Source organism: Mustela nigripes, chromosome 3 (genome assembly GCF_022355385.1).
Source record: "Mustela nigripes isolate SB6536 chromosome 3, MUSNIG.SB6536, whole genome shotgun sequence".
In the NCBI taxonomy this organism is placed as follows: Eukaryota; Metazoa; Chordata; class Mammalia; order Carnivora; family Mustelidae; genus Mustela; species Mustela nigripes.
The window spans coordinates 60,739,060-60,767,025 of NC_081559.1; the positions used below are offsets into that span (position 1 = coordinate 60,739,060).

General features: G+C 36.3%; 1 protein-coding gene across 7 annotated transcripts in view; it reads right to left on the minus strand.

Moving 5' to 3' along the window:
• Nucleotides 1-27,966, minus strand: part of COBLL1 (cordon-bleu WH2 repeat protein like 1) — a 169,806-nt gene that overhangs the window by 82,292 nt on the left and 59,548 nt on the right. Inside the window, exon 1 of one of the 7 annotated variants that reach the window (XM_059394090.1) lies at nt 14,113-14,212. The exons of the other annotated variants lie outside the window; for them this stretch is intronic. Coding sequence (XP_059250073.1) covers nt 14,113-14,123 — 11 coding nt within the window. The 5' untranslated portion in view covers nt 14,124-14,212. Of the gene's footprint in view, nt 1-14,112; nt 14,213-27,966 lie in introns of those variants that run through there. 7 annotated transcript variants of the gene reach the window in all.

A 27,966-nucleotide genomic window follows, 5' to 3' on the forward strand; every position in this document is an offset into this window, starting at 1 on the left:
CTATAAAAGCCAAACTATGGAAAGAGCCCAGATGTCCATTGACAGATGAATGGATAAAGATGTGGTATATATATGTACAATGGACTATTTATCAACCATCAAAAAAATGAAATCTTTCCATTTGCATATGGATAGAACTGGAGGGTAGGTATTATGCTAAGTGAATTAAGTCAATCAAAGAAAGACAATTACCATATAATCTCACTCATATGTAGAATTTAAGCAACAAAACAGAAGAGCATAGGGGAAGGGAAGGAAAAATAAAACAAGACAAAATCAGAGAGGGAGATAAACTGTAAGAGACTCTTAACCATAGGAAACAAACTGAGTTGCTGGAGGGGAGGGGAATGGGGAGATGGGATAACTGGTTGATGGGCTTGAAGGAAGGCACATGATGTAATGAGCACTGCGTATTATATAAGACTGATAAGTCACTGAACTCTACCTCTGATACCAATAATATACTGTATGTTAATTAATTGAATTTAAAGAAAATTAAGTTTTAAAAAGATACTATATTGCTAAAAAATGCTAAGCCATCATCTGAGCTTTCAGTGAGTTGTAATTACTTATTACAAATCACTGTAACAAATAATAATTTAAAAGTCTGAAATAATGCCAGAAGTACCAAAATGTGACACAGACACAAAATGAGCAATTGCTGTTAGAAGAATGATGGCAATGACTTGGTCAATACAAGGTTGCCACAAACCTACAATTTGTTTAAAAAGAAAAAAAAAAAAAAAAGGCAGTATCTGTTAAGCACAATAAAGCAAAGCACAATAGAACAAGGTATGTATGCATGTACTTTGGTAAATATTAAACAGCAGTCAGTCTCTGTTGAAGTTTTAAATCTTTGTTGGGGAGTGTGTGTTAGAGTAAACCACATTCAAACAAAACCTTAACTTGACAAGGAAAAGTCCTTGGAAGGAATTTTCCCAGCTAGAGGTTTTATCAAATACTGGCTGGTAAAACTACTTGGAAATAGTGTCTAAGACTTTGGAAATACTAAAATCTAAAGTAGCACCTTACTAAAAAATTGACCTAATGCTGATCTAAATATAAAATATAAACTTACAAAGTGTTTAAAATACAAGAGAAAATGACAAGATAAAATACAAGAGAAAAACCAGAGAAAATACTTGGGACCAACACTTAGACAAAAGGTTCTTAGACATGACACCAACGACACAACCCATAAAAGTTTTTTTTTAAATATTGATAAACTGGACTTTATTAAAAATTAAGTTTTGCTCTGTCAAAGACTTTGTTAGAAGGATGAAAAGGCAGAATGGGAGAAACATCTGCAAGTTATATGCCCAAGTGACTTCTATCCAGAAAATATAGAGAACTCAACAGGAAGAGGGGCGCTTGGGTGGCTCAGCCGGTTAAGGGTCTGCCTTCAGCTCAGGTCATGATCCCAGAATGCGGAGATCGATCCCTGCATCAGGCTCCCTGTTCAGTGGGAAGCCTCCTTCTCCCTCTCTCTCTGCCTGATGCTTCCCATGTGTACTCTCGTGCATGCACACTCCCTAACAAATAATTAAATAAAATCTTTAAAATTAAAAAACTAAAAAAATAGGGGTGTCTGGGTGACTCAGTGGGTTAAAGCCTTTGCCTTTGCCTTGGGTCATGATCCCGGAATGCTAGAATCAAGCCTCGCATCGGTCTCTCTGCTCAGCAGGAAGCCTGATTCCCTTCCTCTCTCTTGGCCTGCCTCTCTGCCTGCTTGTGATCTCTCTGTCAAATAAATTTTAAAAATCTTAAAAAAAAAAAAAAAAAAAAAAACTAAAATTAAACTCAACAGAAAGAAAACAACCCAATTATAAAATGGGCAAAAGTTCTGAACACTACCGAAGAGGATATGAATGGCATATAGGCCCATGAAAAGATGTTTAACATTATTCTCCATCAGGGAAATGCAAATGGACACTATGATGAGAAACCACAACACACCTAAATTGAAAACTACTGACAACATTAAGTGCAGTCAAGAGTGGGCAGAAACTGGATCTCTCACATGTGACTTGTAGAACTCAGAATGGTACAGGCACTTTGGGAAAGACTGGGAGTATAATATGAGGCCAAACACACACATCATATGACCCTGCAATCTACTCTTAGTATCTGCAGAGAGAATGAAAACTTAGGTTCGTCTAAAACCTGCACAACAGTGTTTATGGCAGCTGACTTTGTGACAACCCCAAACTGGAAACAACCCAGATGTGCTCTGGTGTGAGAATAAATAAAACAAACTGTGGACACCCATATAATGAACTCCACAATAAAAAGCAACAAAGCCTTGATACACTCAACATCTCAGATGATCTCAAGGGCATCATGTAGAGTGGGAAAAAACAACAGTCTCACAGGGTTATGTACTATAAGGTTCTATTTATGTAAGAGTCCGAACATGACAAACTTAAGGTCATACGATACAGATCACCAGCTGCCTGGGCTGGAGGCAGGGTGTGACTGTTAAGGGCTGATACAAAGGGGTTCCTGTGCAGTGACCGAACAGTTCTGAATTCTGACTGTGGAATGTCACACAAATCTACATCATGTAGTAAAATGTCATAGAATTATAAATCAAAACAAATAAACAGTAGATGATAATGATAAAAATGCATGTAGGGCACCTAGGTGGCTCATCTTGTTAAGCCTCTGCCTTTGCCTCAGGTCATCATTCCTGGGTCCTGGGATCAAGCCCTGCATCAGGCTTTCTGCTCAGCGGGGAGCCTGCTTCCTCCTCTCTCTCTCTCTCTCTGCCTGCCTCTCTGCCTACTTGTGATCCCTGTCAAATAAATAAATAAGATCTTAAAAAAAAAAAATGCATGTAAAAGTTGGTGAAATCCAAACAAGGTCTGTACCTGACTTGATAGTATTGCACCAGTGTTACTTCCCTAGGTTTAATAATGTATTATAATTATGTATGATATTATTATTGGGAGAAGCTTAGAAGAAGTCATAAGGAAACTGCATTATTTCTGCAACTCCTGGAAAATCAAACTATTTAAAAACAAAAAGTTACAATAAAACTAGATTTTTCTAAGACTGATTTTCAAACTTTTGAAAGGCATTAGAATCACCTATGGAACTTGCTTCAATTTGATTTGCTTGAGTGGATCCACACTGTACCTATTTAATAGGATCTGTATATCGGGCCCAAGTGATACATACTGGTAATCCAGCATATTACAGTTTGAGAACCACTGGACTAAAATAAAGGCAAAGGTATTGGAAAAATGACTATCCCCATCAATACGTATTATTCTATTTAATAGCCAATTACTAAACTAGCTGTACTTGCACAGACCCTCATTCGTTAGACTACTTAACTGAACTAAGACGCCCTCACTTACAGACACAGTAAGACATGCAAATGAAATTAATTCTTGAACTATTTTAAAAGCACAAATACTATTATTCATAACAAAAATCTGATATATCCATATAGAAGTGAAAATGCTATTAAAAGAAAAAAAATACATGCTATTAAAACAAAGGGATGTAGGGAAAACATAACCACAATAAGAAACAAGGGCCACATTTTTAAATGTCCATTACCTGTGCTTCTATGTAAAAACAAAACAAAACAAAACAAAAAAAAAACATTGTTGGCAAATCATACACACACACGTAATAAGCATCAAGACATTTGATTTAAAAGCTGCTTTTGTAAGGGAAAAAAAAAAAAAAGAAATGAAAAGACCAACACAGACATTATTCTATACGCAACATAATAAAAATTAAAACCCAATCTGTTAAGACATCATTCAACGCCATTCACAGGGATTGGTAAGAGCAGCACATTTCATACCCTAAACCCATGACTTCGGCATTTGCATTGGGTGTTTCTGTCCTAAGCAGCTTACCTTAGGGAGGAATGGGTCCTGGGATCAACTGAATCAGGAATGATTCAGTTTCCCAATGTCACCCCTTTCATCTTTTTACCAAAAGAAATGCAGCAATGATTTAGTTTTGGAAAAACAAAACAAAACAAAACAAAACTGCAGCAATGAAACAGAATAAGTCAAGTCTTGGAATACCATTTCTGAAAGCCTACTGATCTCGATCTTTAAGAGTTACTACCAATTCTTAAATGCCACTTCAATTGCTCTCAACTCTGGGGAAAAATTGTTTGGGATGAAAAAAAATTAAGCCATTTTCTGACTTATACTCAAATAGTTCAATATAATAGTAATTAGCAAATATAATAATAAGCAAAATCTAGATGTGGATAGCCTACAGCTCAGTTTCTCCTACACATTGACAATGTGGAGAGGAAATGTGGGGAAATGGGATTGGGCAAGAACTGACATAGAATGGGAGATTTTAAATGCCATAACCACCAAAGGAATGTGGGAAATTTAATCTAGCATGGACAAACTGACTGCTAGAGAAATCCGAATGAAAATGGGGTATTAGATGACATTTTAATTTTGCTATATACAATAATACCACAGAAGGTATGTCTAAAAACAAGAGCCCTTATCACTCATACATATATAATACAATACTCATGAGTAAAATGGCTATGGGTGGAATTTTCTTCAGAAGATAAAAGGCGAAGAAAACAGAGGCAGGGAAGGAGATAGCTAAAGCAAGATCAAAAGTGATTTCTGAAGCTGGGTGGTGTGTAATGAATACTCCGCTTTTTGGGGCGCCTGGGTGGCTCAGCGGGTTAAAGCCTCTGCCTTCGGCTCAGGTCATGATCCCAGGATCCTGGGATCAAGCCGCACATCGGGCTCTCTGCTCCACAGGGAGCCTGCTTCCTCCTCTCTCTCTGCCTGCCTCTCTGCCTACATGTGATCTCTGTCAAATAAATAAAATCTTTAAAAAAAAAAATACTCTGCTTTTGTGTTTGTGAATTACTAATATAGAATCCCTCCCCTCAAAATCTTATGTCCGATGGTACAGATGAACAAAACAATTAGAAATAATTGAGGGGAAAAAAAGAAATTACTAAGGCTAATCAAAAATGCATATTTAGAATATATATAGATCAAATATATACTGATCTCCTAAATGAAGGTCACTTCTTTTTGTATGCAAAATGAAGAGCTATGCTTAAAACTTTGTGAAGTTTCTTCAACTCTAATGTTCTCAGTAAGTGCTTTAAACAAGCGAAGATCATCATTTTCTTTTTATATCTGTATCCTAGCCCTAGACTGCCACTAATCTACTTCCTGTCTCTATATACTTGCCTTTTTGGATAGTTCATATAAATGGAATCATAAAATATGATTTTCTCTTTTTTTTCTTCATATAAATGGAATCATAAAATATGATTTTCTCTTTTTTTTCTTTTGGCTTTTCTCCAGCTTCTTCCATTGGACCACAAGAATTTTGAAGTTTATCCATGTTGTAGCTTGTAACTGTATTTTACTACTTTTTATCACCCAGTATTATTCTATTATATGACTATACTACATTTTATTTATCTGTTCATGAATTGATGGGCATTTGAGTTGTTTCTGCTTTTTGGCTACTGTAAATTATGCTGCTATAAACAGCAGGCAAGTCTTTGTATATAACCCTTTTTGGTATATTATTCTTGTCAAGACTTCACAACAAAACTAATATAGCATGTTCTTAGTACGCAATGTAATTCCTCCCAGATCCCTCCACGCACACGGAAATAATTTAAAGCCATGATTCCCCAACTACTTGACATCCCTGGCATTTAAAAGTATAACAAATTCATTAAAGACCGGCAGATATTAAAGAATTATAAGCCACATAGATTATACAAAACACCACCTCAGACACAAATTGATTATCCAAGAAACACTTTTATTATGATTCAAATAGTTCAAGAACTGCTTTTCCAGTAAGACAGTCTTCTTTCAACTACAGATCAACGAGTTAGTATAAAAACTAAATGTACTATATATATATATAAAATAAATATAATTAAACTAATTTGTTTTAAAGCAAGACACAAAGCAGCAATCCATGAATAGGCTAACACATCTAACAAAAAAAGAGGTAGCTGGCATAATGAAAACACAGCATAATTGCATTTCCATACTGATTTCACTACCTAAACCCAGAAAAGATAGGACTCCCCCCATAAGTGCTGCTTACCCAATAATGTGCAATTCAAAATTGTACTTTTAAACTCAGACATAGAACTGTAGAAATATTTTTATATTTTTCCTACATATTTAATGAATTCTTTTGGGGAAAGATTTCTCTAGTTTTAATTATATATAGTTATTATATATATTATGTTTAATATATATAATAGGTATTGATAAATATTATATATATTTAATATACATATACAGGTATTGACAAAGAAAACACTTTGGGAATAATGATTTTGGAAAATGATCAAGAAGGAACACAAATATAAAAAAACCCATCTAATCAGAAATTCATTTAAACCACCACTTAAAATATGAAATCAAAAGTTCAAGTAAATCTTAAACATTTTATTTGGACTTAAAATACACAGATGTAACTCATTCATTGATCTCTGAAGTAGAGTGAAAGCTTATCTTTGCAAATGCACACACTGATTGGATTTTCACTCTGTTGGTCTTGTATAAGTAGCATGCAATGACTTACTTTCCACGTTGTCTTTGAAGTGAGCTCTAAAGATTTCAAGACATGGGCAAGCAATGTAATTTTTTTTATCATTTTATTTTTTATCTTTTTTTTGGATTTTTATCATTTTTATTTTATTCTTTTTATGGTCTCATTCATATAAAATTCAACAGTACATTTTTTCGGGGTTTTTTAATCATTTTATTTTATTTTTTCAAGGATTTTTATCATTTTGTTTTATTCTTTTCATGGTCTCATTCATATAAAATTTAACAGTACATTTTTGGTAAAACATAGTAAGAGGTAACGCAGACAATCTAGGGCTCCAGGGGTTCTTCTGTGCCAAGCACAGCCATTTCAGGATATTCTACCAAGGAGGTAGAAGTCTTATTTGACCCTGTGAGAGAGCTCACTGAAATTTAAGAGTCTCTACAGTATTACTAGATACAGGACTGCTAGAGAACTTTGATCCATACGCCGAGAAATCTTTAAGAAATCATGGCCCAAAACTCATTTTTATAGTTCATCTAAACACTTGCAGGCTAAGCAAAAAACACATCAGCTACCTCTTCCTCTTGTAAGAAAGGTAGTAAAAATGAGAACACTGGATCATATCACAGGTCAGGAATTATACTAATAATTCTTTCAATAGGATAGTATTCCAAGCAGTATTAAGATACAAATATATAACATGTAAAAAAAAAATTAAAAAATAAAAATAAATACATAAAATGTAACTCTCCAGAAACCATCATTTTTATCCTTCTATAGATATAATCCCTTCAATATGGGGAAGGAATAATCTGGAACTACCCTATTTTTATTAACTGCTTTCATAACTTTTCTCAAATCCAAAGTAAATAATTTAATAAAAAGTAAAAACTAGAAACAAAATGTCAATAAGCATTATCAGACCTGAAAAATCACAATGAAATTGAAAACCAACAAAGAAAAGGTCTCTAAGAAAGAGTTTGCCATCCTATCTCATTTTTTGGTGTCTCTTTATTGCAAGCACAAAATGGCACATTAAGCAAGGAAGTCCCTGTTTACATATTATATGCTTTTCTCACAGCAACAATGTTCAAAGGGCTTACTATAAATGTTCACAATTCTGACTAGTCATTAGTTCAGATTAGTGAAACCTGATTAGTGACTGGAAGCTTGCTGAGTCCAGCTACTTAAATGCTCTAGATAAATGCTATATCCTGAAGGAGATAGAATATTTTTTGGCACAAAGAAGATGGTTAATAAAATTTGGGGGTTTTTTAAATATTTTATTTATTTGAGAGAGAGAGAGAGAGAGCGTGCGAGCATAAGCAGGCAGAACAGCAGGCAGAGGGAGCGGGAGAAGTAGACTCCCTGCTGAGCAAGGAGCCCAACTCAAGGCTAGATTCCATGGCCCTGGGATCATGACCTGAGCTGAAGGTGGCCACTTAATGGACTGAGTCACTCAAGCACCCCTAAAATATTGTTAAATAAATGAATGTTGTCTTCGGATACATACAAAGTCAGGTGCTCAAATATTTTCCCAGTCAAAAATAAATAAATAAATAAATAAATAAATAAATAAATCCTGATTTCTTAACAACATGCCGAAACAAGACAAGTTGCTATCTTTGGTATGAAATTAAAGTTTCACCATCAGACCCTGATTCTCAGAAAGAAAGGAGAACTTGCACAAAAATACATTATTCTCAATCATATAAAAATCCGGTTGTCTTTAAGCAATGCAGAGAACCAACCAACCACTAGGATTCCTAACATCTCACATTGTTAGTGTGACAACTCCCCCAAAGAAATTATTTTATATATATCCTCAATATCAGCCATATATATTATGTTCTTTTGTGTGAAAAAGGTCAAATCATAGATTAATTAAAATGAGCTCACTTGATAGAGTAAACATAAAGTTAAAGGTAATGATACTTAGGGGGGTCCTCTGAATGGCTCAATTGGTTAAGCATCTGCCTTTGGCTCAGGTCATGATCCCAGGGTGCTAGGATCGAGCCCCATGCAGGCTCTCTGCTTCTCTCTCTGCCCCTCCCTACTGCCTACGCTCTCTCTCTCTCTCTCTCTCTCTTCTCTTGCTCTCTGTCTGAAAGAGATAAATAAAATCTTTAAAAAAAAAAAAAAAAAACAGGTAATGATACTTAGGAAAGAACTCTGAACCAGGAGGTAAAGCAACATGAGTTTCCCCACACAGACTACCACATGACAGCATTTATAAGCTACCATCATCAACTTTGGGTAGAAAAGGAAAAATGGCATTTTCTGCACTCAAAAAATTAATAGCTTACTATTTTACTCAATTATGCATGAGAAGTCCCAAATGTTACCTTGTTCTCCCTTTCTCTTTAGGTGTCTTCAGTTTAATCAATCAATGAGCACTGGTGAAGCACCCATAATAACATCAGTCGTGAACTCATGAAGCTACAATAGGTGGGAAACTATGTATGTGTTATAGTGAACTCTTACAACCACCTTGCAGAGTTGCTGTTTTCTGTATGTTCTAGCATAAGGAATGAATTCCTAAGAGGAAAATTAATTTGTCCTCAGTCACAGTTAGTCAACTGCAGAGTAGCTGATCTCCACACCCATTTCCTTTCTCCCTGCCATTCCGCTGCTGAATCTCCTACTATGTGTGGCCAGGACTGATAAAACAACAATCTGAGGCTTAAAATTCTATTTGGAATGACAGGGGGAAAAAAACTGTATGACCTATTCAATAAAGATAATTCATTATTATTTTCTATGGAACAATATCTAAAAGAAGCCCTGGCTCACCAGAAGAAAACCATGGACGTGCATGCTAAAGACTAACTCATGCTCATCACGATCTATAAAACTACAGCTGGTCTCTTCAAGCAAAGGAAATAACCCACATTCTGAAAAGTAAATTACGTGTCATCTGCCTGATCTAAGCAACCTGAAATACTATTTCCAGCCCTCCTAACTACCCTACAGTTCAGCTTCACAGAAAGGTAGCTAATTTAGGGTAGAAATACTGTAAAATCTATTGCAATTTTTCCTCCCAAGAAACAACAGAAGGAAATGACAAAGAAACATACAGTAACCTCATTCATTTATACAAACTTTCCCTGAGGAAACAGGCGGATCTAGAAACAAAGGCATATATAACATGCCAAGTACTGGCGGTCAGTACAGCACAAAATCTTAGCAAAGATTCTGTTCAAAAATAGTCCTCAGAATATCAAAGCCATTAAAACAACTTTAGCACAAGAATTCTGGTATAATAGGTGTGTCCTGTATTATGAATGCCAAGATAAAGGAGCTAAAATAATAACGGACATTCACTTTTTGATCTTAAAATAAAAACCAATCAGATATATTGCAATGCTCTCACAAAAAGATTACATGCTATTCTTCGTCCCGAAAATTTCATAAGCATCATTCACATGTTATTCTTACTCTAGTGTCTTAATCTCTTTCTACTCCTTAAGGAAAAGTTCAAAAGTAAAAAGTAAAAATTAAAAAATATAAAGAATGTTACTTACATTTTATCACAAAAGCAAAACTAATCTTTTATTTCTTTTTGGTGGACTGTGGCTTATTTTCATGAAATTGATGAGATATTTTATGTCTGCACTTCAAGAAATGATAGCTAACTTTGACCAACCTTTCTCCCAACTATGAAAATCAGAAAATCATCATTCTGTGATTGCACATGAGTAATTAAAAAAACAAACAAAACCCCCAGCCAAATATAATCACTCATCAATTAATCTTCAAATTATTTTTTAATTATTTAATCAATAGTTTTAGGGCTGCCTGGGTGGCTCAGTGGGTTAAGCCTCTGCCTTTGGCTTAGGTCATGATCTCAAGGTCCTGGTATTGAGAGCCACAGGGCTCTCTGCTCCGCTGGAAGCCTACTTCCCCCTCCCCCTCTGCCTGCCTCTCTGCCTACTTGTGATATCTCTCTCTCTCTCTCTCTCTCTCTCGGTCAAATAATAAATAAATAAGTCTTTTTAAAAAATAAAAAATAAACAACAGTTTTACATTGTTTTCTAGCATTTCTCTTTGGGGGGGGGAACTTAGCTACATTGTTACAAAAAGTCAAAACTTTTAACAAACAAATTACCCCACAAACAGAATCACCAGTGGATTATTCAGACGACTTGAGAGTTCTATGACATAACTGACAATAGGCTAAAGTTTAAAAGAAAGGGAGTCAGTACTAAGCACAGCATTGTGGAAAGGTTAAAAACAGTTGGGTTTTAGAAAGAATGAGTTTCTAGTTGTGTATCTCCGTATATACAGCTTTTGGACTAACCACAGCATTTTTTCTTTGTATGAATAAATATCCCCTTTCCTTTGACAAAGTTAAACAGCACTAAGAAAGCATCTAAACACTCCACTTGGAGTTATGACTATATAACTTCAAGTTTATGTAGAAAACAAATTTAACCTTAAAGAGTGATGCATAATCATTCCAAACATGAAAATGCAATATAATTATACACTTAATGTTGAATGTATAATGAGTTTGTGTTAAATAGTTCTGTTACTCACCTTAGTTTTTTTTCCCTATTCCATCTGTTCAGTAATTTGCTTTCTAAAGAACATATGCTTAGTGGGAGTAAATAAGACACCACAGAGATAGATTCTCCTCTTATTAATGACATCATTAAATCTGCCTGTTTATAGTCTCAACTATCTGACCTCATGGCCTACATGGATAAATGGATTTGTTTAGTTTATAATCCTCACTGTGTGATTAACAGCAATTAACCAGACAGATAATAACGACCCATTTTTTTGATCTTTAAAACAAAATATGGTAAGATTGCATTTTCTGTTATTTTTATGTGTGTGAGTCTTTAATGTTTCTTCATGATTAAAACTGAAAAACATTGGGGGGAGGAGGGGTTGGGAGAAAGGGGATGGGGTTATGGACATTGGGGAGGGTATGTGCTTTGGTGAGTGCTGTGAAGTGTGTAAACGTGGCGATTCACAGACCTGTACCCCTGGGTATAAAAATATATGTTTATAAAAAATTAAAAATTAAAAAAAACCTGAAAAACATAAATCTCAAGTATTTATTTCTATAGGAAAACTAAATTTGAATTATGCAAGTCAGATTTCTACAAAGTATTCAGAAACATAGCCCCTGTTTAAAAAATTAACCACTCTGATTCTAGTGAACTTACTATTTTCCAGGTTTTAGATACGTTTTATAATAGCAAGTTCATTTATAATTTCAACACTTAGAATCTTGCCTAGGTACAAACAATTGTTACTTCTCCATTCTCTAAGGTTTTTGTAATTTCATAACCTTTGGGAAGGCTTCTTTAAATACCGAGCAGCTATAAGAAATACATTTGCACACTGTTAGTGCGAAGGTAAACTGGTATAGTCACTATGGAAAAGAGTATAGAGCTGCCTCAAAAAATTAAAAATAGAAACACCATATCATCCACAAATCCCACGTCTGAGTACCTGACCAAATGAAATGAAAAGAGGATCTCAAAGAGATAATTTCACTCCCCTGTCCATTATAGCGCTATTTCATAATAGCCAGGACATGGAAACAACTTAATTGCCCATCAATGGATGAATGAATGAAGCAAATTTGGCATATAAATGCAATGAAATCTTATTCAGCCATTTAAAAGGGAAAGAAATCCTGCTATTTATGAGATCATGGATGAACCTTCAGGGTTTTATGCTAAGTGAAATAAGTCACACAGAGAAAGACAAATACTGTATCATATCAGTATACATGGATACATGGAATCTAAAAGTACTGAACTCAGAAACAGACTAGAATGGGGGTTTCTAAGGCCAAGGGGTAGGGGAAACGGGGAGTTGCTAGACAAAGGGTATAAACTTCCAATTATAAGACAAATAACTTCTGGGCTATAAGTACAGCCGATAATTACAGTTATTTATACTGTATTATATATTTGAAAGTTGCTCAGAGAGATTTTAACCATAAAAGGGGGGGGGGCACCTGGGTGGCACGAGAAGTTGAGCATCCAGCTCTTGGTTTCAACTCAGGTCATGATCTCAGGGTCATGGGATCGAGCCCAGAATTGGGCTCCAAACTCAGTGAAGAATCTGATTGGGATTATCCCTCGCTCTCCTCTGCTCCATTCTGTCTCTCAATCTCTCTCTCAAATAAATAAATGAATTTTTTAAAAAGTAATTATGTGATGTGAGCTAAACTGAAGTTCTGGTGGTAATCATTTCACAATATATATATAAGTGTGTCAAAACAACACACTGTACATCTTAAACTTATACAATGTTTTATGCCAATTATATCTTAATAAAGCTGGGAAAAAACACTTTGTACCACAAGACAATGTTTGTTCACTTTCTTGACCTTATTTCTTTTAACTCCCCAGACAGTGGGAGCCATTTGGAATACATTTAAAGGAAGCATTTTGATTACCACAGATATTCTACCCCAAAATTTTAGTATACACAAAAAGACTTGTCTTCACATTCATCTAAGATTACATAACACCAGGCATCTATTTAAAGGATGAGGTTAGTGGGGTCTCTAAAAAGAGGATGAAGTTTTGGCACACACATTTTACAAAGGAAATACAGTATTATTTATAAGCAAAGTGTTGAGTCATGTTGTGTTCTTTGGTTAGTTAAGTAAGCAAAATCATACAATCAAGTACCAGCCAAGTCGTAATTTCGACTCACAGCGTTCTTATTCATGGATTATGCTGCAAGAATTAATATTACACTCAGGGTCGAAGAGTAATGTATTAAGGATTGGTTCTTTGTGTTTGTTTAATTTAGGCAAATTTGAATGCTATGCTATTTTTACTCCCTAAACAGGTGTTAATATAGAAAGAACCAGTGCCAGTACAGTATTTAAAAAAAGAATACCAATCTGGGGTTCAAAATGCTAATTATAGTTTGAATTTCTTGTTAAGTAACGTAAACTGAATCTCAACTTACTTATTTGCTATTACTTATTTATTTATTTACTGACACTGAATGAAGAAAATATTCAAAGTACACTTTATAGGGTTCTTGTACTATAAGAGATAGTGATTAGTACTTGGTAAAATTTAAAGCTCTAGATAAGTATAATTATCATAGTATTTATTGAAATGTTCATGATAATTTGAAAGGAAAATCACCATGGCTTAAAGCCTGAAAAGTATATCAAACATAATAATATATAATGAACAATAGTAATAAATAAAATTTTAAATAAAACAAAATTTTAAAAAATAAAATTTAGACAATAAAACATAATAAACAACAGTATTATATGAACACACAAAATTTAATGGATTAAGTATTATATTTAAATTTTTCTTCTTCTTCGCCAAAAAGCAAAAATTACATCATCGCATATACATCTAATGTGTCAAGGAGAATAAATGATATAAATTAAAATGTCAATTCCTAAAATCATTAAGTTCTTCAGCTTTTTCTATAAAAATTCTGACAGAGTCCTTAGATATATTAAAAGTAATAAGAGCTCAAAGAAAAACATTAGACCATTTTTAAAAGCAGAGGCTGAGGAATTTTAAAGTTATCATAAGTTTACAAATCATAGGTACTTACAATTCTTTCATAAAACCTCCATGAAATGGTACCTTTCCTTTGACTATTTACTCGTAGAGAATGCTACACCAACTGTCCTGTTCTGTTACTGACTCTTCTGTTTATCATGTGTTGTCAGTGCCAGGCACTTCTTACCTCTGGCAAATATGCAAAAGAAGGAATTTACTGGTCTTTCAAAATCATTCCGGGAATGATCATGTAACATTTTCACAGCTTTTTCTGAAGGAAATGTGTTTCATATAGAAGTTTTAAAAAGTCGCTTCTTATTTAGCAGCTTAAAAACCAGAGATTCACTGTTTTTATCTGTTTTTATAAAATTATAAACTCTTGCAGATTCTCTACATACATGATTCTTTTAAAGTTTTAAGGAACACCTCACTAGACAATTTAATTAATCAATAGATGCTAGTGATCAGAAATACATCTGTAGGATATTTAAGAAAAATCGTAAAATTATCTGTAGGATGATAATTGAAAAAAGTTGGGTAGATTTAAAAAAAAATCAGAGAAAAGTTCAGGTATCTGATTTTGTAAAAAGGAAAAGGAAACGGGCACATTTCCTGCAGAAGTCCTAAGACTTCCATTTGTTCAAGGCAAACACCATTTCCCGTCATAAAAACCCTAATACAGCCAATGGAAGCTGATAGTTGAGTTAAATGGCTCTACCCCTACCAGACCAGAAGACTATGGCCCTGAAGTGAATGGAGTAGCAACTGAAAGGTTAGATTTTATAGTTCTTTTATAAATCAAAGGTTATCTTTGTAACAATTCAGAGTTTTTAAGGATGCTCAAAATCAAATATAGATTATTCAAATAATAGCAACAGAAACTGCGGTCCAAAATTACGTGTCCCATTATTTTCACTCACAAAAGCATTATTTCTTTTTCTACTTGTGCATATTGCCTTTGATGCAAGCTATAGCCTCAAATAAACCGAGAGCTTCCACTGGGATTTCCTTCCAGTGTTGATGGGAACCAACAGTCTCCAAAAGAGCTCTGTTTTTCACCTACATCTCTCTCCACTACAAAACCTCTTTAAAAGGATGTCTATACTTTTTTTGTCTATTTCCTTACCTCATATCGGCTCATCAGTCCACTCCCATTTGGCTGGCACTCTTTTTTTTCTTTTTATTTATTTGACACAGAGAGATCACAAGCAGGCAGAGAGGCAGTCAGGTGGGGGGTGGGGAGGGCAGACTCTGTGCTGAGCAGAAAGCCTGATGCAGGACTGGATCCCAGGACCCTGAGATCATGACCTGAGGTGAAGGCAGAGGCTTAACCCCCTGAGCCACCCAAGCACCCTTTGGCTGGCACTCTTCACCTTACTGATACTGTCCTACAGTTTCATATCACCAAATACCTTTATGTTGCTCTGGATAAGAAGAGACCTTGTCTCTGTTCTTATCTCACTTGACTTCTTAGCACTACTCTAAACATCTGATATTACCAATCCTGAAATATTTTCCTGGAACTAGATTCCTACATATCATACCTTCTGGTTTGCCAAGGGAGCCACAATTTACCTCTGTTGTCCTTGCTTTAGTATAGTAGTTGAGTTTTAGTAAAACCCAAATCCCACCACACCCCTGCTTCCTTCTCCAAGGTGTCCCACGTGGCATAATCAATCACATGGTCACCCCACTGGGATATTAATGCCCATTTTCTTTCTTTCTTCTTCTTCTTTTTTCTCTTTTTAGATTTTATTTATTTGAGAGAGAGAGCGATGGACCATGATTGGTGGGAAAGAGCAGAGGGAGAGGGAGCAGAAGTCTCCCTGCTGAGCTGGGAGCCTAACTTGGAGCTCAATCCCAGGACTCCAAGATCGTGACTTAAACCAAAGACAGAAGCTTAACCAACTGAGCCACTCAAGTGCCCCAAGCCATTTTCTTTATATCTCTTGGCTAGCTAATTAGGCATGTCAAATTTGGGAATGCCAAAAACAAAATCTTCACTTCTCCTCCCTTAGTCTTCTCAATAAACAGCCACAGGAAAGCCAAAAATCTGAGGGTTAACTTTGATTCTCTTTCCTTCACTGTTCAAATGTAATCTAAAATCAATGCTGAATCCATATACTCAATCTCCATTACAACTTCAGGTCAACCTATCCCTTCCACATACACCACCAGTACAGTCTCCCTGCCTCTCTGCCGCCATGCTGCAATCCAATCTCTGTTAAACACTCCAATCTCTGTTAAACACTTCAACAGGGATGGTTTTTATTTTTATGTTTTTTTAAGATTTTATTTATTTACTTGACAGAGAGATAGCAAGAGCAGGAACACAAGCAAGGGGAGTGGGAAAAGGAGAGGCAGGCTTCCTGAGGAGCAGGGAGTCTAATGCAGGGTTCCATCTCAGAACCCTGGGATCATGACCTGAGCCAGCTGAAGGCAGACGCTTAACGATTAAGCCACCCGGGCACCCCTACAGTGATCAGTTTTAAATATAAACTCAATCAACTCATTCTCTGTTGTAAATCCTCCAAAGGCTTCCTACGGTTTTAAGAGTAAATCCCAAAAGTTTCATCAGTGCATAAAAAATCCAACCAGACTGGCCCTATCTCAGTCTCAGACTCCTTTCATAAGCCTTCTGTACGCTAGCAACACTGACTTTCTTGTAGGTCTGTTATTCATAAGCCTCCCAACCTTAGGGGCTTTGCCTTTGCTGTTCCCCAGACCTAGAATTCTTTTCCCCCTGTGCTTTCCTCTTTCCTCATCACTCATATCAATTTAAATGTTAACTTCTCATAAAGACTTTCATGGATATTGTCTAAAGCAGCAAACCAGTTGCTATGACATCACCCTATTTTAATTCTCCTCAAAGCATTTATCACTGTTATTTTTCTTTTATTTATTTTTTCTGGCTGTTCTCACAAAACCCGGTTTCCACCCTACCCCTCCTCCACTCCCTAGAATCAAAATTCTGGGAAGAAGATACCTCGCTAGTCTTTCCGAGGCAGGATATCTCCCAGCTTCCCACAGGCACTCAGGCCCAGGCAGGACTATCTTGTCAGAACAGGAGGGTCCCTGGGAGCAAATCTAGCAACAACGCCCTTTAGCTCCTGCAGCAGAGACCACATGGACTAGGATTCCTCCACCAGCCCCCGTTCCAATAAATCAGTCTAGAAGGAAAGAAGAGCTAAGGTGGCAGAGCTCCATTAGTATAGATGTGAAATTAAAAGAAGAGCAATGTTAAAAGGAAATATGGGTTAGGCCCCCATCTGTGGGAAGGTTCTTCAAGCTGCACTTTGACCTATTGACAACGGTTTGCTTCATGCACTTCTTATATTTTAATTAAAAGGTAGAAATACAATTATTCTTATTCTGTAGTTCAGATAAGTAGTTGCAACATCACCCCACTATCCTATAATTCCAGCAAAGTGCTACTTTTGCTTAAAGGCAGAAGCAGTCTAGCAAGATAGTGCTGACTACCTGGGCTGATTCCTAGGTCAAGTATAGAGCAAGTGACTTATCCTCACTCTATCTTAGATCCTCATCTGTAAAATGGGGTAATAACACCTACTCAGGAGTTTTATATACTACTATAAAGAAAGTTCTCAGCACAACAGTCTGCAGCATAGAAATAGCTAAAACTTACTGAGTATTCTAATGTCCCAAAAGAGAACATAAGCAGGCCTTTGCAATAAACATTTTTGACAGTGAAATTAATTCTACGCTATCCCTTTTTTAAAAAAAAAGTATATCAGTTTAAAAAATGTAAATCTATAATTTATTAGTCAATTTACACTTAAAGATACAAACATAAACACAGATGCATACTTTTTTTTTTTTTTAAAGGCCTCTGGGTGAATCACATGGAAAATTTTTAAGATTAGTCATGAGGGCTTTTTCTAGATCAACTTTCTTAGCGTGGCTTCCTCTTGGAAAATAATTAATAATTCAACATTAATTCTAAAGCTAAATATGATTATTTTCCTTGGTTCCTAGGATATTGGGTTACAAGCTCTACAAAGACACAGGTATTATGACCACTGCCTAGTACGGACAGAAGCTGCAGTTCTCCTATTCATTCAGGAACCACTCTACTTCTGTGTATTTCCATCTTAGTGCCTTATTTAGAAGCCAAATGATGTTTGCCCTGGGCGGCCCTGCCCATGTCTTTGCCGGGTGAAGTGGAAATCCAAACGGCAGAGTAAGCAACAGACACAGTGGAGAAGCTATGTTTTCATGAAGACACGCTGTCGCCTTGTGAGGTCTCTGGGAAAGAAGTAAATATGATTCTCAGTCAATAATTTGCTCTTCCACTTAGTCAAGCTCCAGAATAGACACCCTTTAAGAATACCTTGCCTGTGATGTGCATATTTTCCTCTGGGCGTTTCCTTCGTCTTGGGAGAATTTTAAATAGATACGTGCCCCCCTTCAGAATTCTACCAGCAGTGAGCAATCTGTTTCCTTCCATAATATTCTGAATTTCATAATGCTGCATTTTAATTGTGAAAGTAACTTTCACTACTTTAAAATCAAAAGCACAAAAATAAGATTCAGCACCTTACATGTAGATCATAATGAATAACACATAGAGAAAAACAGACATTTATCTTCTTTGCAGTGATTAAACTTTTTTTTTTTTTAATCATAAAGGCTTTTATTTTTTAGGTGCCCTATATCCACAGGAAAAAAGAAAAGAAAAGCACAATAATGGTCTATGTCCCCCAAAAAAGTACATGAATACTAATGGATAAGGCTGGAACAGTTCTGTAAAAAGTCACTAAAAATAAAATTATTATCAACAAACTGTAGCTGTATTGAGCTAAAGTTTTGCAGAGTGGGTAGGGGCAGAGCAAGAGACAGAGAATCTTAAGCAGACTCCACACCTAACTCATGAGCTGAACATGGGCTTGATCTCATAACCCTGAGATCATGACCTGAGGTGAAATCAAGAGTTGGATACTTAACCTATTGAGCAACTAGAAGCCCCGAACATTTTAATTTTTAGATAAAAGAATGCTTTGGCATCATCATGAGCCCACATACTGTGCACTTTCTGCAGACCAGGTTTTTGTAAAGTGCTTCTCAAGAATTCCTTCATCCTTTCTCATAATAAGCCAAGCAGGCATTCTGCTGAGATACTTAAGAATAGGAACAATTTAGAGTTAATGAGGTACCTAGGAGGCAGTATTTGAATCTAGAAGCTATACTCTATCCATTAAACTTAGAGTCTAATTTAATTTCAAATGTGTTCCAAATTAAATTTTCCACCCTGATTTTATTTTAAAAGCTTGAACTATGAAATGACTTATCTATAGGTGCTCTGTACTCAAAATATTAAAAAAAAAAAAAAAGCATGAAGTAACTACATGCCCAGAGAGAAAAACAATAAAACTGACTTATTTTCAACAGACATCAAGACCATAAGAAGGTATTCAAATCCCACTGTTGCTTTTTCAGAAAAAAATGTAAAAATCATTTCCTAAACAATTGACATTATCAGTGTGTATATTTTTTAAACTGAACAAAGCCATGCATTATTTTCTTAATAGTGTTTTCTCTTTAACCTCAGAGAAACTATCCAGTAGAAAAAAAGGAATTTTTATCCTTATAATTTTTCATTTTAACAATACTTTCTAATTCCCTTGTTACTTTGTATTGCCTTTTATGTTTTATAATTTAAGATTTCCATAGATTACAGAAGTAGGAATACTCCTTTTTTTTTTTTTTTTAAGATTTTACTTATTTATTTGAGAGAGAGAGAACATGTGTGGGGGGAGAAGCATAGGGAGAGTGAGAAGCTGAGCAGGGAGCCTGATGTGGGGCTCCATCCCAGAACCCTGGAATCATGACCTGAGCCAAAGGCAGATGCTCAACTGACTGAGACACCCAGGCACCCCAAAAGTATGAATAATTTCTCAGTATTAGTATGGTTATGTTTAAATGTTATCAATAATTCAGTAGATTGTCTAGCTTTTCAAGATTTTTTTCCTAAATTATGCAAAGGGAAGATTAAGCCTTCAGCACATGATTACAATGACCATGTGTGGGGACTGCCACGCAATAATCCAACGTGTGTCAACATGCCACAGGTCTTCCAGAGAGACAGGACAAACGCCTCTTGGGTTGTGGACTGTGGCCTTCAGCAGCAGTGTCAGGAGCACGTGTTCTGGCTGCCTGGGTAGATCCAGATACTAAAAATCCAGACACTAAAATCTCTTCTTCCTTCCCAGACATTTCAAACACACCCAAGATTTAGATCAGCATTTTAATTCGAGAGATACAAAGTTAAAACCGTCAAATACCAGGGGTGCCTGGATGGCTCAGTAGGTTCAGCGTCTGTCTTTGGCTCGTGTCATGATCCCAGGGTCCTGGGATCGAGCCCCATGTCAGATTCCCTGCTCAGTGAGGACCTGCTTCTCCCTCTCCCTCTGCCCCTCCCTTCCCCCCCACCTCACCCCCACCTTGTGCGTTCTCTCTCAAATAAATAGAACCGGGGGGGGGGGTGGTTGCAGGGAGGGGGACACCAATCATGGGAGTGGATGTTGTCACACACTCCACAGGTGCTGAGGCAGCCGGAAGCGGGGATGGCAGCAGTAAGACTAAGATCCAGGGCAAGCCTAAGATCTAGGCAAGAGAAGCAGCAGGTCCAAGTGGGCCACCCTAACCTTCTATGGCTTCCTTTCTCTCCTCAGCTCCTGGTGTTCTCTCTCATTTCACAGCATACACAGCACTTAACTCTTAACTTCATTCATATTAATTTTATAGACTGACTAAAATGCCAAGTTTTCATTTATGCATGTTTTATATTCGCAAATAAGATCTTGAAGAAGGGAGCACTATCACCATAGGCACCGCACATGGAAGCTACTCAAACACTATGCATATAACCCTAGATTGTCTTACTGATCTATTTTTGTGTCTGTATTTTGAATCTCTAATTAAATTTTAGTTCCTTTCTTTAAAGAATTCACAGATAGTTCTTCAGTCCCACAAGCTCCCTACACATTGCTAAAGCATATACACAGTTCTCAATACACATATTTTGCACAGCTCCTTCTGTGAAACCCTTAGTGATAAGTGCATATCTGTTGTCCAAAACACTGGTTCTCCAAAAAAGGCCAGTTCTAATGTTAATTCCTCTGAGAAGACACCCTTATTTCTCTCCCCCTTCCTCCCATTGAACACCCTAGTTCCCTGTCCTATATTCACTGAACACTTAGAAAAGGACACTCACTTATTACACATCATCTAATTCCCATCCTATGTTATAGATCATTTAAGGCAAAATATGAGTTATTTATATTTTTTTATTCTATCAGTACGAGAAGAGTCAATAAGTTATTTTTTTTAATAATGAATATAAAGACTAAATTGATATCTAAGGAAAAGTAGTCAGATATACATGAGAGTATTTCTAGAGGATCCCACGAAAAACTGAAGTAGTCAAAGATTTAAAGAGTTGGGGCTTTTGTTTGTTTGGTTTGGTTTTTGTTTGTTTTGTTGTTTTTAAAGACAAAGCTCCTCATGATTAACAGGGGACAAAGCCTCAACTTCCAGCAGGGGTTAATACCGAAAGTCACACCAGTTAACATTTTTCATGTGAGCTAGGAGCTCCAAAAGTGAGAGACAATGTAACTGCTGGTAGTTGCTATGGTAGCAAAAATAAACCTTGTACAGATATTCCAGTCATCCTTTAACTATGTTTTCTATTTGCTAGGGGTTTTCAGCATTCTTTGAGCCCAAGATGGGGAGGAGGGGGAATCTGTGGCTTATTCTCCAGGAAGAAAATAGGAAGCTGATACATGAATTACAGCTGAAGTCTTCTTTGATTAATAAATAGCTAGAGAAAATCCCCACCCCACCCCCAAGAAAGGGTTTGGTTTTTTTTTTTGTTTTTTTTTTTTTTTTCACCAGACAGGTATATAACAGGCAGCTGAAGATAGAGACTGAAATGAAGCAGTGACATTAAAAAAATAAGTCTAGCTTTTCAGATGAATATATGTCTTAAGTTCAATTGAGAGTTTTTCTAAGTATACAAATAATTTTTGTTAACAAAGTTGACCATACTACATGGAGAAATGAATTGGTAATATTCCAACACATGGACTAAAACTCTAGGAACCTGGAGGGCTTCTTCTACGTTTGGGAGTCCCTTTTGACTGCCATGTTCAGCAAGGTATTTTACATGCACAAAGGGAAAAGACTCAGGCTAGGTAGTACAAGAAATGAACTAAAATATGCAGTCCTGCAATAAATACACACAAAGCATCTCAAGAGTCATGACAAATAAAACAGAATATATGGGGCACCTGGGTGGCTCATGGGTTAAAGCCTCTGCCTTTGGCTCAGGTTACAATCTCAAGGTCCTGGGATCGAGCCCCACATCAGGATCTCTGCTCAGCCAGGAGCCCACTTCCCTTCCTCTCTCTCTGCCTGCCTCTCTGCCTACTTGTGATCTCTGTCTGTCAAATGAATAAATAAAATCTTAAAAAAAAAAACAGAATATATATCTGGGTAGAAGTATGAAGAAAACATCTCAGAGGAGGTGAGGGCGGACATGGTTTTACAGGAGGTTGATTACAGACGTTGAGACAGAGTGGAAGGGACATTTGGAAAATTGCTTATGTGAGCAGACGCAGGCATAAATGGGACTCAGAAAAGAGCAAGTAGCTCAGTTTACGGGTAGACTAGCAGGAGTGGCTCAAATAGCCGGTGATAACACTAACAGACAACAAAAAATGTCTTAAATCACTCCACAAGGAGCCTCAATGGTCTATTTTGTAAATCCATACCTCTCAGCCTCAGATCCCTAATACCTGTCACCAAGTGGCTTAATGTCACTTTTCCAGGTTCTTTCTCACCAATCCCCACCCATAACCCTTTCAACAGGAATTCTAGAATTGCTTTCTGATTCCCAAGAAGCTTACGTAGACTGCCTTTTCCTCAGTTATGCCATCTCCAACACAGACCTCAAATGGCAGATCAGGAAGAGAGAGTGGAGTCAGCATCTTCCTAAATCCCTTCTGCACCTTCCACAGGAATGTGTTACTCTAGCTCAATAGCAACACTCTTCTTCCTCCAAAGGTATGGCCATCTAGGTATATTGCCACTTTATCCATGCTAATCACTTAACGCCAGGTCACCTTCTACAAACACTGAGGAACTTGACGTCTGCCTCATAGTAAACTTACCCTTCCTTTTGCTCTTACTTAAAATTTCAGAGCTCACATTGATGGTCTATCAACACCCTAAGTTCACGGACTTCTTCACACTTGCACTCCACCACCACAGGGCCTTGTAATTAGTTGAAATGTTACCACATCATATAGGTCAAACTTTAATATCCTATTCTGATTAAAACTTCTTACACCTTTCAAATCCTGTATCTACTCCTCAAAAGTAAATACCCTAGCTTCACTTACTTGCCATCCACCATATACTACTTGGTTAATCACCTGAGTTACACTTTCAACTATAATCTCAATTATTTTGCATTCTTTATCCTCCAACTTATATGGCTCATAAAACCCCAAATTGGAATTACTAAAATAATAATACCTTTCCTACTCCCATACGAATTGTCCCCAGAAAGTAAACCCTATAAAATTATTTCATTGACTTCAGATTGTCTTCTTTTATGATTTAGTCTTCTAAATTTCCATAAGCAAACTGGAAATAAACTATCAGCATTTGAAAATGTTTTTTATATCGGATAAAAGTATCAGCCACCATAATAAACGCTTATCAGTGGCTTCCCCAGCATCAATTTCATACTTCTTGCACAGTCTGGCAGTCCTGGTGACTAGCTGGGATTGATTCCCATTAACTAGCCATGTAAGTGGGCCCTAATTACCCTAAAACAAATAGCAAAATCTCACAACCTTACTACTGAGATTGACAATAACTCAGGACCAAATCAAATAGAGGCTGGCATTACTCTAGCCATGGGCATAGCTATGGAGACAGACTTCAAGCCGCTCCAGAGTGCAGCCCAGGAGTCTGACAATCAGAGTAAGAGACCTCATGAAGAAAGACTGATGTGCGATATGACATCTAGAACTGCTGATCCTTTGTGCTGTCGTGCATCAGAAGGCCTGCGTTCACACCCAACTTTCCTCTTCTTCCTCCTCTCCCTTCTCCTCCCTTCTTTTAATCTAGAAAAAGGTGATAATGATAGCTTTCACGGAAGTTATGAAAATGCCAAAGATATATGCAAACACTCTACCACCGGGTTATCTGGGCCCACTTTCTTCCTCCAGTAGCACCCATCAGCTGGAGAACTGAAACGGGAGCAACTACAATTTAGGCTGATTGGTTTTATGGTTGGTGGCATGCTGAACAGAAGTCTATCTAGGGAAAAGAGAAAGCTTGAAACTGAGCCAGTTAATTGAAGAAATTTAAAATGACTGACGCTAGAATTTAGACAGAAGAGAGAAACGAATGCATGAGAAGCCAGATGACCAGAAAAATAAAATATGTTAAAGAAATATAAAAAGCAGAATAGGTGAAATAGGAAAGAAAAGAGAATAAGAATTTGTAGAGTGGAGTTTCTGAATTTGTCGTATCAGGGATAGTAACAAGAGAGATGGTTTATAGGAGTACAGGAGTTCTAATTAAAAACAAAAACATTAAGACAGGTGGCAGATGAGTCAAATACCCTATCTTAATAAAAGATCATGATGACAGGTTAGAGGGGACAGAGGAAAAAACTGTAGGAGATGGGCAGCTATGAATGTGGTCGAGAGTATTTGGCCGATGGTATGAATCTCCAAGGCAGTGAGATTCTTGATGGATTGTGCTCTCACTTCCAAGAATACAGGATAATACAAAGCAAAAAAGAGGGCATTAGGAAAAACCAATATTAATATTATCTCTATGCCAGGAGAATAATTATCTTCCAAAGGAAATGCAATCTTATTAAGAACAAGAATAATGTGACGAAGTAATGGGAGATGGGAAGTTGAGGACGTGTCTGTCACAGAGCACAGGCTCAGAAGATAACAGCTACGTATCTTGTGGCCGATCCATTAGTGGTGGTGGCTAACCCACTAATTCTCTAAACTCTATTTTTAGCCTTGTATTATTTCTATTCACATTTGAGAACAGGTGAAAATATAAGATTAATTTAATTACTACTTAAATATCTACCTGAAAACCTATAATCAGCAAGCCTACCTCTCATATCAAAATCTAGATTGTAATTGCAGATATTCTCTCTGCAATTATCCCTTTTATAGGATGCTTTCAAAAATGAGTAATCACTGAGTACAAATGGATAATTCTCTGCTAAGATTATTACTTACTTTCTTATTCTTAAGTTGATGGATGTTTTACACATACTGGGCTGATTACATAACTATGAACACTTCCAAAACAGCCTGCTGGAGAGTGTGTGTGTGTGTGTGTGTGTGTGTGTGTGTGTGTGTGTGTGTTTTCTTTTAAGCTTACCAGTTTTTTTTTTCCTCCTTATACTCAAACGCTTTGAGAGGAAACAGATGAAGACAAAAATATAAATAGCAAGATAGAAATATCAAATAAAATATTCTTTGTAACTAAATATGAACAAAGAGACTCCTTCCATTTGTTCCCTTAACCTTCAATAACTGGTATTATATTTGCTTACTAAATATAAAAACTTTTTTAAAAATGGAGACTACAGGGGCGCCTGGGTGGTTCAGTGGGTTGGGCCGATGCCTTTGGCTTGGGTCATGATCTCAGGGTCCTGGGATCGAGTCCCGCATCAGGCTCTCTGCTCAGCGGGGAGCCTGCTTCCCTCTCTCTCTGCCTGCCTCTCCATCTACTTGTGATTTCTCTCTGTCAAATAAATACATAAAATCTTAAAAAAAAAAAAAAATGGAGACTACACAAGGAACTCAAGAAAAAAAATGGTCTACATAATATAGCCTCCATCAATGAGGGGAAAGTGCTTTGGAGAACTCTCTACTTCTCTCTAGAAACCAGTTAAACTTTTGACAGGTTTAAGCATCTGAAGCAAAAATGCTAAAAGACAGAACACTAGCCTAGAAATTACTTTCTTTCCACACTCTGCAAAATTTGAACTATTACCTTCTAATGTACTCTCCACACGATAACTCTCTTCAGAAATCCCCAGGAAAATGCATATCGAAATTACTTCAATTCAAGAAAAAAATGTATGTAGGTTTATATTGTAAACACTTGATTCTCTGCAGCTTATCTCTGAAACAGTCCTCTGAGAAATATTCTTCCAAAAATATAATAGATTTAGAACACTCTCCCAGAGTTATAGCTGCTATTTTCTGGTATTTAGGAATTGAAAACTAGAGAGTACTTCTAGCATCCCCCGTTGCACTTGCTATAGTATCTAATTTCTCAAAATTTAAAAAAAAAAAAATCTTTCACAGGACACATGAGCAGAAAGGCCAAAGGTGATATTCTTCTAAGATGTTAAAAATATAACAGCTTTATTGTGATATAATTCACATATGGTAAAATTTATCCATCTGAAGTATACAGTTTTTTTTAGTATATTCACAGAGTTGTGCAACTATCAACATAATCAATTTTAGAACATTTTCATCACCCCAGAAAGAACCAAAGGTGCTATTTTAATGAGGGCTGGGGGTAATGAAAGTCAGGAAATGTGGCCATGTAAAACAAAGTAGGGTCTCATCCATCACTAAGGTCAATGTTAAGGAGCTTACTGCCTGTGTTTTCTTTTAGGAATTTTATGGTTTCAGTTTCATACATCCAAGTTCTTAGTCCATTTTGGATTAATTTTTGCATATGTTATAAAATAGTGATCCAGTTTCTTTCTTTTTTTTTTTTTATAGCTGTTTTGTTTCCCCATTGTATATTCCTGCCTTTGTCATAGATTAATTAATAATATATGTGTGAATTATTTCTGGGTGCTCTAATTCTACTCCATTGATCTATGTTTTTTTTTTCTCCCAGGACCATACTTTTTAATTACAATAGCTTTGTAGAACGACTTGAAATCAGGGAGCATGATAACTGCAGCTTTGTTCTTCTTTCTCAAGATTACTTTGGCTATTAGAGACATTTTGCAGCCCTATACAAATTTGAGGATTACTTGTTATAGTTCTGTGAAAAACACTGTTGATATTTTTATGAGGAATCCACTGAATCTGTAGATTGTTTTGCATGGTATGGGCATTTAATCTTTTTTTTTTTAATATTTTATTTATTTATTTGACAGAGAGAGAGAAAGATCACAAACAGGTAGAAGGGCAGGCAGAGAAACAGGGGAAAGCAGGCTTCCTGCTGAGCAGAGAGCTCCATGCAGGCCTCGATCCCAGGACCCTAAGACCATGACCTGAACTGAAGGCAGAGGCTTAACCCACTGAGCCACCCAGGTACCCATGGTATGGGTATTTTAACAGAAAAAATTATTCTAACCCATGAGCACAATATATCTTTCCATTTATTTGTGTCTTCAATTATTTTCATCAATGTCTTATAGTTTTCTGAGTAAACAAGTCTTTCAGCTCCTTGGTTAAATTTATAACTAGATACTTTATTATTTTTTAATGTAATTATAAATGGGATTGTTTTCTTAATTTTTCTTTAAGCTAGTTCATTATAAGTATATAGAAACTCAACAGATTTCTATATATTAATTTTGTATCCTGCAATTACTATTTATTAATTCTAACCATTTTTGGTAGAATCTTTAAGGTTATCTGTATGTGATAGTAATCTGCAAATAGTGGCAGTTCTACTTCTTCTTTTCTAATTTGGATGCCTTTATTTCTTTTTCTTGCCTAATTGCTTGTCTAGAACTTCCAAAACTATGTTGAAAAAAGGCAGTGAGAATGGACATCCTTGTCTTGTTCCTGATCTTAGAGGAAAGCTTTCAGCTTTTCAATGCTGAGTATCTCAGGTGTAAGTTTGTCACAAATGACCT